This window comes from Oncorhynchus clarkii, chromosome 33 (assembly GCF_045791955.1).
Source record: "Oncorhynchus clarkii lewisi isolate Uvic-CL-2024 chromosome 33, UVic_Ocla_1.0, whole genome shotgun sequence".
NCBI classification, from domain to species: domain Eukaryota; kingdom Metazoa; phylum Chordata; class Actinopteri; order Salmoniformes; family Salmonidae; genus Oncorhynchus; species Oncorhynchus clarkii.
Window position 1 is genome coordinate 18,335,909 of NC_092179.1, and position 17,853 is coordinate 18,353,761.

The 17,853-nt window shown below is 49.9% G+C and overlaps 1 protein-coding gene across 3 annotated transcripts in view; it reads left to right on the forward strand.

Moving 5' to 3' along the window:
• The window catches only part of LOC139393253 (uncharacterized), a 65,919-nt gene that overhangs the window by 14,410 nt on the left and 33,656 nt on the right, over positions 1-17,853 (forward strand). For all 3 annotated transcript variants that reach the window (XM_071141729.1, XM_071141730.1, XM_071141728.1), the window contains 2 exons: positions 1,065-1,529; positions 6,502-6,945. In XM_071141729.1, coding sequence (XP_070997830.1) covers positions 1,065-1,529; positions 6,502-6,945 — 909 coding nt within the window. The remainder of the gene's footprint in view (positions 1-1,064; positions 1,530-6,501; positions 6,946-17,853) is intronic.

Consider the following 17,853-nt stretch of genomic DNA (forward strand, 5'->3'; position numbering starts at 1 on the left):
CTGGTCCCTGAGGGAAACGCGCTGTGCGGTATTAGCGGGAGGGGGTGTGTGTAGCTGTGTGCCCCTGACACATGTCATTCATATACACACACACACACACACACACACACACACACACACACACACACACACACACACTTCATGTGTGTGTAACAGATGGGACGTGCAGGGCATTGTGAGAGGAGAATAGTGCAGAAATGTGCTCTCCTCCAGTGCAGCTCTCTGTATCCCCCTGCTACCGCTGACTCCTCTCTGTCACACAGACCCCCAGGAAACAAGAGTGCATTGTCTCACACCCCCCCAGCACCGCAGAGAAAAGAGGAGTGTACATAGGCACAGAAGAAGAATAGAGAGAGGGGAGAAGGAAGAGGGCTGGTGTCGGCTGGAGCTGATGTTTGTGGAAGGGATCTGAGAGGGGGATGAAAAGAGGAGTGTGGAGAAGAGAGAGAGTGGCTGAGGAGAGAGTTCCCAGGTAGTGTAAAGTTCAGATTCAGGTGCAGGAGGAGAGGAGTGTGACAGAGTAAAGGTATAACAGATGTCTTCTAGGAGATACAGACATCTTAATCAGGATATTCTAATGCTGCTCTGAGGAAAGGAGGATAAGCTGCCAAGATGTACGATTTGGATCAGTTAATTGATATGTGGGTGGAATAATGTCAAATGAATGACAAATCATGATGAATCAAGTTTTTATAAATAGCCCTGCCTCCAGTACTGGGTAGCATTCTGAATATATAATATTAAGATGGGAATTGGGCAGCTGGTCCAACAGGATGGGGTTTCTTCAGTCTTTGTTAGAGCACTGACCCACACAGCAGGGAAAACAGTGTTTGCTCCGGGCCTCACTAAAGTGGGAAAGAAAATGTCACTGGCAGCTATTGGCAGAGGCGCCTTTGAGCTGTAAAAGATGATGAATACCATTTATAGATTACCCTCTCTGAGGACCCCACATGTTAACTATTCACCACCTTTCTTTGTCAAAACTGAACAATGCCCAATGCCAATGACCCCCCCCCGGTCATATCTGCTTGAATTAAATGATGTATTTACCCTGTCTATTGCAGACTCCAGGAGCCTGCAGCACTGCAGCACCACCAGAGGGAGGCGCTTAGCTGTTGTTGTTCCCTGTGTACCAGTGCCAGTCTCCCCCTCTCCCAGCAGAGCCTCCCCTGAGCTCTCCCCTGTCTGTCCAAGTCCAACATCCTCTACTGTCACTGACTCTGGGCAGCAGGGGACTGGATACAACCCTGCTCCATCATCAGCCCTACCTCATGTCCATACTCAGAAAGGAGAGAAGGAAACAGAGGATGGTGTTAAAGAGATGGATGAAGGCACTTCGGCTTCCTCAGGGGCCTTCCGCCCTCCAAGGCCAGAGCAGGAGCCCAATTCTGGTCCTGAGGACACAGACCCCTCAGTTTCTCCAATCCCTAGTGTCTGTGAGGGTTCTCTCTCAGACTTTAGCCGCCCACCATCCAGCCAGTTCAGCCGAAGCACAGACCTGGGTAGTGGCCGGAGCAGTCCTCTATGTGGTATTGTACCTACGCTGCTTTGAGACAATTGAAGTGAAATGTATTCAAAGCTGTTGCATTCCCCATGGGCTATTAGTTGTTTCATAAATGTAGAAATTCATAATTACTGTAACTGTTGTACACTACCGTTCAAAAGTTTGGGGTCACTTAGAAATGTCTTTGTTTTTTTAAAGAAAAGCTAATTTTTTGTGCATTAAAATGAGCATCAAATTGATCAGAAATACAGTGTAGACATTGTTAATGATGTAAATTAATGTTGCAGCTGGAAACAGCTTATTTTTAATGGAATATTTACATTATCAGAGACCATCACTTCTGTGTTCCAATGGCACGTTGTGCTAATCCAAGTTGATCATTTTCAAAGGCTAATTGATCATTAGAAAACCCTTTTGCAATTATGTTAGAACAGCTGAAAACTGTTCGGATTAAAGAAGCAATAAAACTGGCCTTCTTTAGACTAGTTGTGTAACGGTTTTCTTCTATCTCCTCTTCTGATGAAGAGGTAGAACAAGGATCGGACCAAAATGCGGCGTGTAGATTGCGATCCATGTTTATTAAACAAACGTAAAACACGAATCAAAATACAAACACTACAAAATAATAAACGTAATGAAAACCGAAACAGCCTAAACTAGCGCAAACTAACACTAAGGACAATCACCCACGACAAACTCAAAGAATATGGCTGCCTAAATATGGTTCCCAATCAGAGACAACGATAAACACCTGCCTCTGATTGAGAACCACTTCAGACAGCCATAGACTTAACTAGAACACCCCACTAGCTACAATCCCCATACATACACACCACATACAAAAACCCATGCCACACCCTGGCCTGACCAAATAAATAAAGATAAACACAAAATACTTTGACCAGGGTGTGACAGAACCCCCCCCCTAAGGTGCGGACTCCCGAACGCACCTCAAAACAATAGGGAGGGTCCGGGTGGGCGTCTGTCCATGGTGGCGGCTCCGGCGCGGGACGTGGACCCCACTCAATCAATGTCTTAGCCCCTTCTCCTCGCGTCCCTGGATAGTCCACCCTCGCCGCCGACCATGGCCTAGTAGTCCTCACCCAGAACCCCACTGGACTGAGGAGCAGATTGGGACTGAGGGGCAGCTCGGGACTGAGGCAGCTCGGGACTGAGGGGAAGCTCAGGAGTGAGAGGAAGCTCAGGAGTGAGAGGAAGCTCAGGAGTGAGAGGAAGCTCAGGCAGGTTGATGAATCTACCAGATCCTGGCTGGCTGGTGGTTTCGGCAGATCCTGGCTGACTGGCAGATCCTGGTCGACTGGCAGATCTGGAAGATCCTGGTCGACTGGCAGATCTGGAAGATCCTGGTCGACTGGCAGATCTGGAAGAGTCTGGTCGACTGGCAGATCTGGAAGATCCTGGTCGACTGGCAGATCTGGAAGAGTCTGGTCGACTGGCAGATCTGGAAGAGTCTGGTCGACTGGCAGATCTGGAAGAGTCTGGTCGACTGGCAGATCTGGAAGAGTCTGGTCGACTGGCAGATCTGGAAGAGTCTGGTCGACTGGCAGATCTGGAAGAGTCTGGTCGACTGGCAGCTCTGGCTGCTCCATGCTGACTGGCTGCTCCATGCTGACTGACAGCTCTGGCTGCTCCATGCTGACTGGCAGCTCTGGCTGCTCCATGCTGACTGGATGCTCCATGCTGACTGGCAGCTCTGGCTGCTCCATGCTGACTGGCTGCTCCATGCTGACTGGCAGCTCTGGCTGCTCCATGCTGACTGGCTGCTCTGGCTGCTCCATGCTGACTGGCTGCTCCATGCTGACTGGCTGCTCCATGCTGACTGGCGGCCCTGGCTGCTCCATGCTGACTGGCGGCCCTGGCTGCTCCATGCTGACTGGCGGCCCTGGCTGCTCCATGCTGACTGGCGGCCCTGGCTGCTCCATGCTAACTGGCGGCTCTGGCGGCTCCTTGCAGACTGGCAGCTCTGGCGGCTCCTTGCAGACTGGCAGCTCTGGCGGCTCCTTGCAGACTGGCAGCTCTGGCGGCTCCTTGCAGACTGGCAGCTTTGGCGGCATCCTGCAGACAGGCAGCTCTGGCGGCTCCTTGCAGACTGGCAGCTCCTTGCAGACTGGCAGCTCCTTGCAGACTGGCAGCTCTATGCTAACTGGCAGCTCTATGCAGACTGGCAGCTCTATGCTAACTGGCAGCTCTATGCTAACTGGCAGCTCTATGCTAACTGGCAGCTCTATGCTAACTGGCAGCTCTATGCTAACTGGCAGTTCTGAACAGGCGGGAGACTCCGGCAGCGCTGTAGAGAAGGAAGGCTCTAACAGCGCTAAACAGGCGGGAGACTCCGACAGCGCTGGAGAGGAGGAGGGCTCCGACAGCGCTGGACAGGCGAGGCGCACTGTAGGCCTGATGCGTGGTGCTGGCACTGGTGGTACTGGGCCGAGGACACGCACAGGAAGCCTGGTGCGGGGAGCTGCTACCGGAGGGCTGGGGTGTGGAGGTGGCACAGGATGGGTTAGACCGTGAAGGCGTACTGGAGATCTTGAGAGCGGTGCTGGCACAGGACGTGCAAGGCTAGGGAGGTGCACAGGAGGCCTGGTACGTGAGACTGGCACCATCTTCACCAGCCGACTAACACGCACCTCAGGACGAGTATGGAGCGCTGACCCAGGTGCCATCAAATCCCCGACACGCTCCGTCGGGCGAATTCCATGTTTAAAACACCAACACAGCAACTCCCTCATTTCTCTCTCCTCCAATTTCCCCATTAACTCCTTCACAGTCTCTGTTTCGCTCACCTCCAACACCGGCTCTGGTCTCCTCCTTGGCTCCTCACGATAAACAGGGAGAGTTGGCTCAGGTCTGGCTCCTGACTCTGCCACACTCTCCCTGAGCCCCCCAAGAAATTTTTGGGGCTGACTATGGGGCCTCCGTCCGCGCCGCCTTGCTTGCTTCGCAAACTCCATTCTCCTATATCCTTCCGCGCACTGCTCCATCGAATCCCAGGCGGGCTCCGGCACTCTCCCTGGGTCGACCGCCCACCTGTCTATCTCCTCCCAAGAAGTATAGTCCATACTGTACTCCACTTTGGGCTGTTCTTGCCTGTTGACACGCTGCTTGGTCCCTTTGTGGTGGGTGATTCTGTAACGGTTTTCTTCTATCTCCTCTTCTGATGAAGAGGTAGAACAAGGATCGGACCAAAATGCGGCGTGTAGATTGCGATCCATGTTTATTAAACAAACGTAAAACACGAATCAAAATACAAACACTACAAAATAATAAACGTAATGAAAACCGAAACAGCCTAAACTAGCGCAAACTAACACTAAGGACAATCACCCACGACAAACTCAAAGAATATGGCTGCCTAAATATGGTTCCCAATCAGAGACAACGATAAACACCTGCCTCTGATTGAGAACCACTTCAGACAGCCATAGACTTAACTAGAACAGCCCACTAGCTACAATCCCCATACATACACACCACATACAAAAACCCATGCCACACCCTGGCCTGACCAAATAAATAAAGATAAACACAAAATACTTTGACCAGGGTGTGACAGAACCCCCCCCCTAAAGAAATTTTTGGGGCTGACTATGGGGCCTCCGTCCGCGCCGCCTTGCTTGCTTCGCAAACTCCATTCTCCTATATCCTTCCGCGCACTGCTCCATCGAATCCCAGGCGGGCTCCGGCACTCTCCCTGGGTCGACCGCCCACCTGTCTATCTCCTCCCAAGAAGTATAGTCCATACTGTACTCCACTTTGGGCTGTTCTTGCCTGTTGACACGCTGCTTGGTCCCTTTGTGGTGGGTGATTCTGTAACGGTTTTCTTCTATCTCCTCTTCTGATGAAGAGGTAGAACAAGGATCGGACCAAAATGCGGCGTGTAGATTGCGATCCATGTTTATTAAACAAACGTAAAACACGAATCAAAATACAAACACTACAAAATAATAAACGTAATGAAAACCGAAACAGCCTAAACTAGCGCAAACTAACACTAAGGACAATCACCCACGACAAACTCAAAGAATATGGCTGCCTAAATATGGTTCCCAATCAGAGACAACGATAAACACCTGCCTCTGATTGAGAACCACTTCAGACAGCCATAGACTTAACTAGAACACCCCACTAGCTACAATCCCCATACATACACACCACATACAAAAACCCATGCCACACCCTGGCCTGACCAAATAAATAAAGATAAACACAAAATACTTTGACCAGGGTGTGACAAGTTGAGTATCTGGAGAATCAGCATTTGTGGGTTCGAAGGCTCAAAGTGGCTAGAAACAAAGAACTTTCTTCTGAAACTCGTCAGCCTATTCTTGTTCTGAGAAATGAAGGCTATTCCATGCGAGAAATTGCCAAGAAACTGAAGATCTCATACATTGCTGTGTACTACTCCCTTCACAGAACAGAGCAAACTGTCTCCAACCAGAATACAGTATAAAGAGGAGTGGGAGGCCCCGGTGCACAACTGAGCAAGATGAAAAGTACATTAGAATGTCTAGTTTGAGAAATAGACGCCTCACAAGTCCTTAACTGGCAGCTTCAATAAATAGTACCCGCAAAACACCAGTCTCAACGTCAACAGTGAAGAGGCAACTCTGGCATGCTGGCCTTCTAGACAGAGTTCCTCTGTCCAGTGTCTGTGTTCTTTTGCCCATCTTAATCTTTTATTTTTATTGGCCAGTCTGAGATGTGGCTTTTTCTTTGCAAACTTTTGAACGGTACTGTGGGTGATCAAAATCCTTAAATATTCTGTGATTTTGTACACATACTTGAATGTTTAGTTGTAGCCAAGGCTTGCTTTCCTATCATGTCAAATGGAAGGATAATTATTGCTGTTTGGGGTTTTAGGCTGGGTTTCTGTACAGCACTTTGAGATATCAGCTGATGTACGAAGGGCTATATAAATAAATTTGATTTGATTTGATTTGATTTATTCCATATATCCTTTTTTATTTTTACAGCGAATCTGAGTGACCTGGACTCAGAGGGTGGCTCTCCTCTCTCCCAGCATGGCTCCTCTTCCATGTCCCTGTCTGCTCTGGCCTCCTGCACCCCACAGGACCCCCCAGCACACCAGCCCCCAAACCCAGCCCCTCACCACCCTCAACACCATCCCCTCCCTCACCAGGCCCAACACTGCCCACCTGACTGGACCACCACGGAGCCCCAGCCAGGCCATGTCCTCCCACCCTACCCAGACCCATCCCTGGACCCCAACCCAGACCATACAACCCTAGCTTTCCCCTCAGACACCTGGCAGTCCTGCCCCAGCCCACAGTGCAGGATAACTACTCGACCAGGGTCAGGGTTAGGGTCAGGTTTGACCTCATCTCCTGTGGTGGTGGAGAGTCAGGACTGGACATCACACCGCTGGTCCGTCCTTCCCCCCATCTCTCCTGTCAGAGGTGAGTAATGATCTCTGCCTGTCCCATATGGGCCTTTCACAGCATCCTTCCCAGCCTCCCTCCCCGCCTCCTTCCCAGCCTCCCTCCCCGCCTCCTTCCCAGCCTCCCTCCCGCCCATCAGCAGTCTGCACTGGTGCCCCTTACATAGCGCCACGGGGCTGATTGTCCACAACATGGCTGGACATCGTCAATGGTACAAAAAGACGGCAGCCAACAGACAACAGAGGAAATCAAAGCCTCCCTCCTCAGATCAGATGCTCCTGTCCCCATCGCCGGTCTGCATTGTGAGGTTCTGCTGTCAGCCCTGTTTTGTTTCCCCTCATAATAAATAACGCAGAAAGCTTTTCTTTTCCCTTTAAAGCAGCAATGGAAAGAGGACTCTTTTTGATGAAGAGCTGGTACCGTTTGATTCCCAGTTCAAAGGCGCGCGAGGCCCCTTCACAATAGGAGGGAGTGGGGGGTTCCCTGCATCGTGTGCCGTCCCCACTCAGCCGCGGCTTCCCCGTGCTCTCTCCATTCTCCCGGTCGCTGAAAGGGAGACGTGTAGCCGATGGTCATAAATCCACACTGACCACCGCACGCTGACAGGGGAAACAGTCAGAGCTACGGTCCACAATAGAATATAGCGGCTTTCCGTCGCAGCTAATTTACCGTTTAGAATAGAGATAAAGGACGGGGCCACTGACATCTGACTTTTATGGGGGGCTTTATGAAAGACTATGAAAAGAGAGCAAACAATTGGGAAATTGTGTCGGGATTTTCATTCTCTAACAGAAGTGATGAGAAGCCGTCTGCGCTCTTCTAAGGTCCTTTCTACTGATTAGTATCGGTTCCAGGTGCGTAGGAGTCAAAATAACACTGAAAGAGATTTTGACCAGCACACTGTTGAAAAAAGGAATACATCCAAAACTGAGGCTTGAATGTTACATAAATATGTTTATTAGAACATCATGGTGCCCCAAAAATCAATCAAGTGCATAAATGAAAGATGAAAATAAAACACAAACATTCCCGGCCTTAGGCCTTTCCTCACTGTAAATAGTCGGCACACACACCTGGCTTCTATAATAGCATTGGTCACATGATCAAGAAAGAAAACATCACAAATCTATAAATCGGTACCTTGTACAATTGTTTTGATGGGCAGAACATACAAAAGCAGACAGAGAAATATCATCAATTATTGCTTTTACATATACATTGTGACCATTTCTCTATCATAGATAGCTACAGTTCTACATGGTGGCATGCTGTTCTCTATGGGGAGATACAGCTATATGGTGGCATGCTGTTCTCTATGGGGAGATACAGCTATATGGTGGTGGCACATTGTTCTCTATGGGGAGATACAGCTATATATGGTGGTGGCACATTGTTCTCTATGGGGAGATACAGCTATATGGTGGTGGCACATTGTTCTCTATGGGGAAATACAGCTATATGGTAGTGGCACATTGTTCTCTATGGGGAGATACAGCTATATATGGTGGTGGCACATTGTTCTCTATGGGGAGATACAGCTATATGGTGGTGGCACATTGTTCTCTATGGGGAGATACAGCTATCTGGTGGCATGCTGTTCTCTATGGGGAAATACAGCTATATGGTTATGGCACATTGTTCTCTATGGGGAGATACAGCTATATATGGTGGTGGCACATTGTTCTCTATGGGGAGATACAGCTATATGGTGGTGGCACATTGTTCTCTATGGGGAGATACAGCTATATGGTGGTGGCACATTGTTCTCTATGGGGAGATACAGCTATATTGTGGTGGCACATTGTTCTCTATGGAGGAGATACAGCTATCTGGTGGTGGCACATTGTTCTCTATGGAGGAGATACAGCTATCTGGTGGCATGCTGTTCTCTATGGGGAGATACAGCTATATGGTGGTGGCACATTGTTCTCTATGGAGGAGATACAGCTATATGGTGGTGGCACATTGTTCTCTATGGAGGAGATACAGCTATATGGTGGTGGCACATTGTTCTCTATGGAGGAGATACAGCTATCTAGTGGCATGCTGTTCTCTATGGGGAAATACAGCTATATGGTGGTGGCACATTGTTCTCTATGGGGAGATACAGCTATATATGGTGGTGGCACATTGTTCTCTATGGGGAGATACAGCTATATGGTGGTGGCACATTGTTCTCTATGGGGAGATACAGCTATCTGGTGGCATGCTGTTCTCTATGGGGAAATACAGCTATATGGTGGTGGCACATTGTTCTCTATGGAGGAGATACAGCTATATGGTGGTGGCACATTGTTCTCTATGGAGGAGATACAGCTATCTGGTGGCATGCTGTTCTCTATGGGGAAATACAGCTATATGGTGGTGGCACATTGTTCTCTATGGGGAGATACAGCTATATATGGTGGTGGCACATTGTTCTCTATGGGGAGATACAGCTATATGGTGGTGGCACATTGTTCTCTATGGGGAGATACAGCTATATGGTGGTGGCACATTGTTCTCTATGGGGAGATACAGCTATATGGTGGTGGCACATTGTTCTCTATGGAGGAGATACAGCTATCTGGTGGTGGCACATTGTTCTCTATGGGGAGATACAGCTATATGGTGGCACACTGTTCTCTATGGGGAAATACAGCTATATGGTTATGGCACATTGTTCTCTATGGGGAGATACAGCTATATATGGTGGTGGCACATTGTTCTCTATGGGGAGATACAGCTATATTGTTATGGTGAGTGAATGAGGACCCAAAAGCGAACTAACTTAAACAGAGCTTCTTTAATAACCAAACATAGGTAGGCTCAGATAGACCGGCAGATTCCGACAGGACAGGACAAGGTTACAGCAGACATGACGATAGTCTGGCTCAGGCATGAAACACAAACAAGAATCCGACAAGGACAGGAACAGAAACAGAGAGAGATATAGGGACCTAATCAGAGGGAAAAAGGGAACAGGTGGGAAACGGGGTGAATGGGTAGTTAGAGGAGACAAGGAACAGCTGGGAGAAAGCGGGGGAGAAAAGGTAACCTAACAACGACCAGCAGAGGGAGACAGGGTGAAGGGAAAGGACAGAGACAAGACACAACATGACAGTACCCCCCCACTCACCGAGCGCCTCCTGGCGCACTCGAGGAGGAAACCTGGCGGCAACGGAGGAAATCCTCGATCAGCGCACGGTCCAGCACGTCCCGAGAGGGAACCCAACTCCTCTCCTCAGGACCGTACCCCTCCCAATCGACAAGGTACTGGTGACCACGGCCCCGAGGACGCATGTCCAAAATCCTGCGGACCCTGTAGATGGGTGCGCCCTCGACAAGGATGGGGGGGGGGGGGGGGGAAGACGAGCGGGGGCGCGAAGAACGGGCTTAATACAGGAGACATGGAAGACCGGGTGGACGCGACGAAGGTATCGCGGAAGAAGAAGTCGAACTGCGACAGGATTAATGACCCGAGAAATACGGAACGGACCAATGAACCGCGGGGTCAACTTGCGAGAAGCCGTCTTAAGGGGAAGGTTCTGAGTGGAGAGCCAAACTCTCTGACCGCGACAATATCTAGGACTCTTAGTTCTACGCTTATTAGCAGCCCTCACAGTCTGCGCCCTATAACGGCAAAGTGCAGACCTGACCCTCTTCCAGGTGCGCTCGCAACGTTGGACAAAAGCCTGAGCGGAGGGGACGCTGGACTCGGCGAACTGAGATGAGAACAGCGGAGGCTGGTACCCGAGGCTACTCTGAAAAGGAGATAGCCCGGTCGCAGACGAAGGAAGCGAGTTGTGGGCGTATTCTGCCCAGGGGAGCTGTTCTGACCAAGACGCAGGGTTGCGAAAAGAAAGACTGCGTAAGATGCGACCAATAGTCTGATTGGCCCGTTCTGCTTGACCGTTAGACTGGGGGTGAAAGCCGGAAGAGAGACTGACGGAAGCCCCAATCAAACGGCAAAACTCCCTCCAAAATTGAGACGTGAATTGCGGACCTCTGTCCGAAACGACGTCTGACGGAAGGCCATGAATTCTGAAAACATTCTCGATGATGATTTGTGCCGTCTCTTTAGCAGAAGGAAGCTTAGCAAGGGGAATGAAATGAGCCGCCTTAGAGAACCTATCGACAACCGTAAGAATAACAGTCTTCCCCGCTGACGAAGGCAGTCCGGTGACAAAATCTAAGGCGATGTGAGACCACGGTCGAGAGGGGATAGGAAGCGGCCTGAGACGGCCGGCAGGAGGAGAGTTACCGGACTTAGTCTGCGCGCAGACCGAACAAGCAGCCACGAAACGACGCGTGTCATGCTCCCGGGTGGGCCACCAAAAACGCTGGCGAATGGAAGCAAGCGTACCCCGAACGCCAGGGTGGCCGGCTAACTTGGCAGAGTGAGCCCACTGAAGAACGGCCAGACGAGTAGGAACGGGAACGAAAAGAAGGTTCCTAGGACAAGCGCGCGGCGACGGAGTGTGAGTGAGCGCTTGTTTTACCTGCCTCTCAATTCCCCAGACAGTCAACCCGACAACACGCCCCTCAGGGAGAATCCCCTCGGGGTCAGTGGAGGCTACTGAAGAACTGAAGAGACGAGACAAAGCATCAGGCTTGGTGTTCTTAGAGCCCGGACGATAAGAAATCACGAACTCGAAACGAGCGAAAAACAGCGCCCAACGCGCCTGACGCGCATTAAGTCGTTTGGCAGAACGGATGTACTCAAGGTTCCTATGGTCAGTCCAAACGACAAAAGGAACGGTCGCCCCCTCCAACCACTGTCGCCATTCGCCTAGGGCTAACCGGATGGCGAGCAGTTCGCGGTTACCTACATCATAGTTACGTTCCGACGGCGACAGGCGATGAGAAAAATACGCGCATGGGTGGACCTTGTCGTCAGAGAGGGAGCGCTGAGAAAGAATGGCTCCCACGCCCACCTCTGACGCGTCAACCTCGACAACGAACTGTCTAGAGACGTCAGGTGTAACAAGGATAGGAGCGGATGTAAAACGATTCTTGAGGAGATCAAAAGCTCCCTGGGCGGAAACGGACCACTTAAAGCACGTCTTGACAGAAGTAAGGGCTGTGAGAGGAGCGGCCACCTGACCGAAATTACGGATGAAACGACGATAGAAGTTCGCGAAGCCGAGAAAGCGCTGCAGCTCGACGCGTGACTTAGGGACGGGCCAATCAATGACAGCTTGGACTTTAGCGGGATCCATCTTAATGCCTTCAGCGGAAATAACAGAACCGAGAAATGTGACGGAGGAGGCATGAAAAGTGCACTTCTCAGCCTTCACAAAAAGACAATTCTCTAAAAGGCGCTGGAGGACACGTCGAACGTGCTGAACATGAATCTGGAGTGACGGTGAAAAAATCAGGATATCGTCAAGGTAAACGAAAACAAAGATGTTCAGCATGTCTCTCAGGACATCATTGACTAATGCCTGAAAGACAGCTGGAGCGTTAGCGAGGCCGAAAGGAAGAACCCGGTATTCAAAGTGCCCTAACGGAGTGTTAAACGCCGTCTTCCACTCGTCCCCCTCCCTGATGCGCACGAGATGGTAAGCGTTACGAAGGTCCAACTTAGTGAAAAACCTGGCTCCCTGCAGGATCTCGAAGGCTGAAGACATAAGAGGAAGCGGATAACGATTCTTAACTGTTATGTCATTCAGCCCTCGATAATCTATGCAGGGGCGCAGAGACCCGTCCTTCTTCTTGACAAAAAAAAACCCCGCTCCGGCGGGAGAGGAGGAGGGGACTATGGTACCGGCGTCAAGAGCTACAGACAAATAATCCTCGAGAGCCTTACGTTCGGGAGCCGACAGAGAGTATAGTCTACCCCGGGGGGGAGTGGTTCCCGGAAGGAGATCAATACTACAATCATACGACCGGTGTGGAGGAAGAGAGGTGGCCCTGGACCGACTGAACACCGTGCGCAGATCGTGATATTCCTCCGGCACCCCTGTCAAATCACCAGGCTCCTCCTGTGAAGAAGAGACAGAGGAAACAGGAGGGATAGCAGACATTAAACATTTCACATGACAAGAGACGTTCCAGGAGAGGATAGAATTACTAGACCAATTAATGGAAGGATTATGACAAACTAGCCAGGGATGGCCCAAAACAACAGGTGTAAAAGGTGAACAAAAAATCAAAAAAGAAATGGTTTCGCTATGATTACCAGAAACAGTGAGGGTTAAAGGTAGCGTCTCACGCTGAATCCTGGGGAGAGGACTACCATCCAGGGCGAACAAGGCCGTGGACTCCCTTAACTGTCTGAGAGGAATGTCATGTTCCCGAGCCCAGGTCTCGTCCATAAAACAGCCCTCCGCCCCAGAGTCTATTAAGGCACTGCAGGAAGCTGACGAACCGGTCCAGCGTAGATGGACCGACAAGGTAGTGCAGGATCTTGAAGGAGAGACAGGAGTAGTAGCGCTCACCAGTAGCCCTCCGCTTACTGATGAGCTCTGGCTTTTACTGGACATGAAGTGACAAAATGACCAGCAGAACCGCAATAGAGACAGAGGCGGTTGGTGACTCTCCGTTCCCTCTCCTTAGTCGAGATGCGGATACCTCCCAGCTGCATAGGCTCAGCTCCCGAGCCGGCAGAGGAAGATGGTAGTGATGCGGAGAGGGGGGCAACGGAGAACGCGAGCTCCTTTCCACGAGCTCGGTGACGCAGATCAACCCGTCGCTCAATGCGAATAGCGAGTTCAATCAGGGAATCCACGCTGGAAGGGACCTCCCGGGAGAGAATCTCATCCTTTACCTCTGCGCGGAGACCCTCCAGAAAACGAGCGAGCAAAGCCGGCTCGTTCCAGCCACTGGAGGCAGCAAGAGTGCGAAACTCAATAGAGTAGTCTGTTATGGATCGATTACCTTGACATAGGGAAGACAGGGCCCTGGAAGCCTCCTCCCCAAAAACAGATCGATCAAAAACCCGTATCATCTCCTCCTTAAAGTCCTGATACTGGTTAGTACACTCAGCCCTTGCCTCCCAGATTGCCGTGCCCCACTCACGAGCCCGTCCAATAAGGAGAGATATGACGTAGGCGACACGAGCAGTGCTCCTGGAGTAAGTGTTGGGCTGGAGAGAAAACACAATATCACACTGGGTGAGGAACGAGCGGCATTCAGTGGGCTCCCCAGAGTAACACGGCGGGTTATTGATTCTGGGCTCCGGAGATTCGAAAGCCCTGGAAGTGGCCGGTGGATCGAGGCGGAGATGGTGAACCTGTTCTGTGAGGTTGGAGACTTGGGTGGCCAGGGTCTCAACGGCATGTCGAGCAGCAGACACTTCCTGCTCGTGTCTGCCTAGCATCGCTCCCTGGATCCCGACGGCTGAGTGGAGAGGATCCGAAGTCGCTGGGTCCATTCTTGGTCGGATTCTTCTGTTATGGTGAGTGAATGAGGACCCAAAAGCGAACTAACTTAAACAGAGCTTCTTTAATAACCAAACATAGGTAGGCTCAGATAGACCGGCAGATTCCGACAGGACAGGACAAGGTTACAGCAGACATGACGATAGTCTGGCTCAGGCATGAAACACAAACAAGAATCCGACAAGGACAGGAACAGAAACAGAGAGAGATATAGGGACCTAATCAGAGGGAAAAAGGGAACAGGTGGGAAACGGGGTGAATGGGTAGTTAGAGGAGACAAGGAACAGCTGGGAGAAAGCGGGGGAGAAAAGGTAACCTAACAACGACCAGCAGAGGGAGACAGGGTGAAGGGAAAGGACAGAGACAAGACACAACATGACATATATGGTGGTGGCACATTGTTCTCTATGGGGAGATACAGCTATATGGTGGTGGCACATTGTTCTCTATGGGGAGATACAGCTATATTGTGGTGGCACATTGTTCTCTATGGAGGAGATACAGCTATCTGGTGGTGGCACATTGTTCTCTATGGAGGAGATACAGCTATCTGGTGGCATGCTGTTCTCTATGGGGAGATACAGCTATATGGTGGTGGCACATTGTTCTCTATGGAGGAGATACAGCTATATGGTGGTGGCACATTGTTCTCTATGGAGGAGATACAGCTATATGGTGGTGGCACATTGTTCTCTATGGAGGAGATACAGCTATCTAGTGGCATGCTGTTCTCTATGGGGAAATACAGCTATATGGTGGTGGCACATTGTTCTCTATGGGGAGATACAGCTATATGGTGGTGGCACATTGTTCTCTATGGGGAGATACAGCTATCTGGTGGCATGCTGTTCTCTATGGGGAAATACAGCTATATGGTGGTGGCACATTGTTCTCTATGGGGAGATACAGCTATATGGTGGTGGCACATTGTTCTCTATGGAGGAGATACAGCTATATGGTGGTGGCACATTGTTCTCTATGGAGGAGATACAGCTATCTGGTGGCATGCTGTTCTCTATGGGGAAATACAGCTATATGGTGGTGGCACATTGTTCTCTATGGGGAGATACAGCTATATATGGTGGTGGCACATTGTTCTCTATGGGGAGATACAGCTATATGGTGGTGGCACATTGTTCTCTATGGGGAGATACAGCTATATGGTGGTGGCACATTGTTCTCTATGGGGAGATACAGCTATATGGTGGTGGCACATTGTTCTCTATGGAGGAGATACAGCTATCTGGTGGTGGCACATTGTTCTCTATGGGGAGATACAGCTATATGGTGGCACACTGTTCTCTATGGGGAAATACAGCTATATGGTTATGGCACATTGTTCTCTATGGGGAGATACAGCTATATATGGTGGTGGCACATTGTTCTCTATGGGGAGATACAGCTATATGGTGGTGGCACATTGTTCTCTATGGGGAGATACAGCTATATGGTGGTGGCACATTGTTCTCTATGGGGAGATACAGCTATATTGTGGTGGCACATTGTTCTCTATGGAGGAGATACAGCTATCTGGTGGTGGCACATTGTTCTCTATGGAGGAGATACAGCTATCTGGTGGCATGCTGTTCTCTATGGGGAGATACAGCTATATGGTGGTGGCACATTGTTCTCTATGGAGGAGATACAGCTATATGGTGGTGGCACATTGTTCTCTATGGAGGAGATACAGCTATATGGTGGTGGCACATTGTTCTCTATGGAGGAGATACAGCTATCTAGTGGCATGCTGTTCTCTATGGGGAAATACAGCTATATGGTGGTGGCACATTGTTCTCTATGGGGAGATACAGCTATATGGTGGTGGCACATTGTTCTCTATGGGGAGATACAGCTATCTGGTGGCATGCTGTTCTCTATGGGGAAATACAGCTATATGGTGGTGGCACATTGTTCTCTATGGGGAGATACAGCTATATGGTGGTGGCACATTGTTCTCTATGGAGGAGATACAGCTATATGGTGGTGGCACATTGTTCTCTATGGAGGAGATACAGCTATCTGGTGGCATGCTGTTCTCTATGGGGAAATACAGCTATATGGTGGTGGCACATTGTTCTCTATGGGGAGATACAGCTATATATGGTGGTGGCACATTGTTCTCTATGGGGAGATACAGCTATATGGTGGTGGCACATTGTTCTCTATGGGGAGATACAGCTATATGGTGGTGGCACATTGTTCTCTATGGGGAGATACAGCTATATGGTGGTGGCACATTGTTCTCTATGGAGGAGATACAGCTATCTGGTGGTGGCACATTGTTCTCTATGGGGAGATACAGCTATATGGTGGCACACTGTTCTCTACGGGGCAGTTGCAGAGCAAGTCACTGGTTCATTTATTTCACACAGAAATACATGTAGAATAAGAATTTGTTCTTAACTGACTTGCCTAGTTAAATGAAAGGTTAAATTCAATTAATTATAAAATAACAATATTTCACACAGATGTAGACAGACCCAGGTTTTGGTGAAAACATTTCAACATTCTACAATTCTAAACTCAGCAAAAAAAGAAACGTCCCTTTTTCAGGACCCTGTCTTTCAAAGATAATTTGTAAAAATCCAAATATCTTCACAGATCTTCATTGTAAAGGGTTTAAACACTGTTTCCCATGCTTGTTCAATGAACCATAAACAATGAATGAACATGCACCTGTGGAACGGTCGTTAAGACACTAACAGCTTACAGACGGTAGGCAATTAAGGTCACAGTTATGAAAACCTTGACCACTAAAGAGGCCTTTCTACTGACTCTGAAAAACACCAAAAGAAAGATACCCAGGGTCCCTGCTCATCTGCGTGAACGTGCCTTAGGCATGTTGCAAGGAGGCATGAGGACTGCAGATGTTGCCAGAGCAATAAATTGCAATGTCCGTACTGTGAGACGCCTAAGGCAGCGCTACAGGGAGACAGGACGGACAGCTGATCGTCCTCACAGCGGCAGACCACTTGTAACAACACCTGCACAGGATCGGTACATCCGAACATCACACCTGCAGGACAGGTACAGGATGGCAACAACAACTGCCCGAGTTACACCATGAATGCACAATCCCTCCATCAGTGCTCAGACTGTCCCCAATAAACTGACAGGCTGGACTGAGGGCTTGTAGGCCTGTTGTAAGGCAGGTCCTCACCAGACATCACCGGGAACAAAGTCGCCTATGGGCACAAACCCACCGTCGCTGGACCAGACAGGACTGGCAAAAAAAGTGCTCTTCACTGACGTGTCGAGGTTTTGTCTCACCAGGGGTGATGGTCGGATTCGCGTTTATCGTCGAAGGAATGAGCGTTACGCCGAGGTCTGCACTCTGGAGCGGGATAGATTTGGAAGTGGAGGGTCCGTCATGGTCTGGGGCGGTGTGTTACAGCATCATCGGACTGAGCTTGTTGTCATTGCAGGCAATCTCAACGCTGTGCGTTACAGGGAAGACATCCTCCTCCCTCATGTGGTACCCTTCCTGCAGGCTCATCTTGACATGACCCTCCAGCATAACAATGCCACCAGCCATACTGCTCGTTCTGTGTGTGATTTCCTG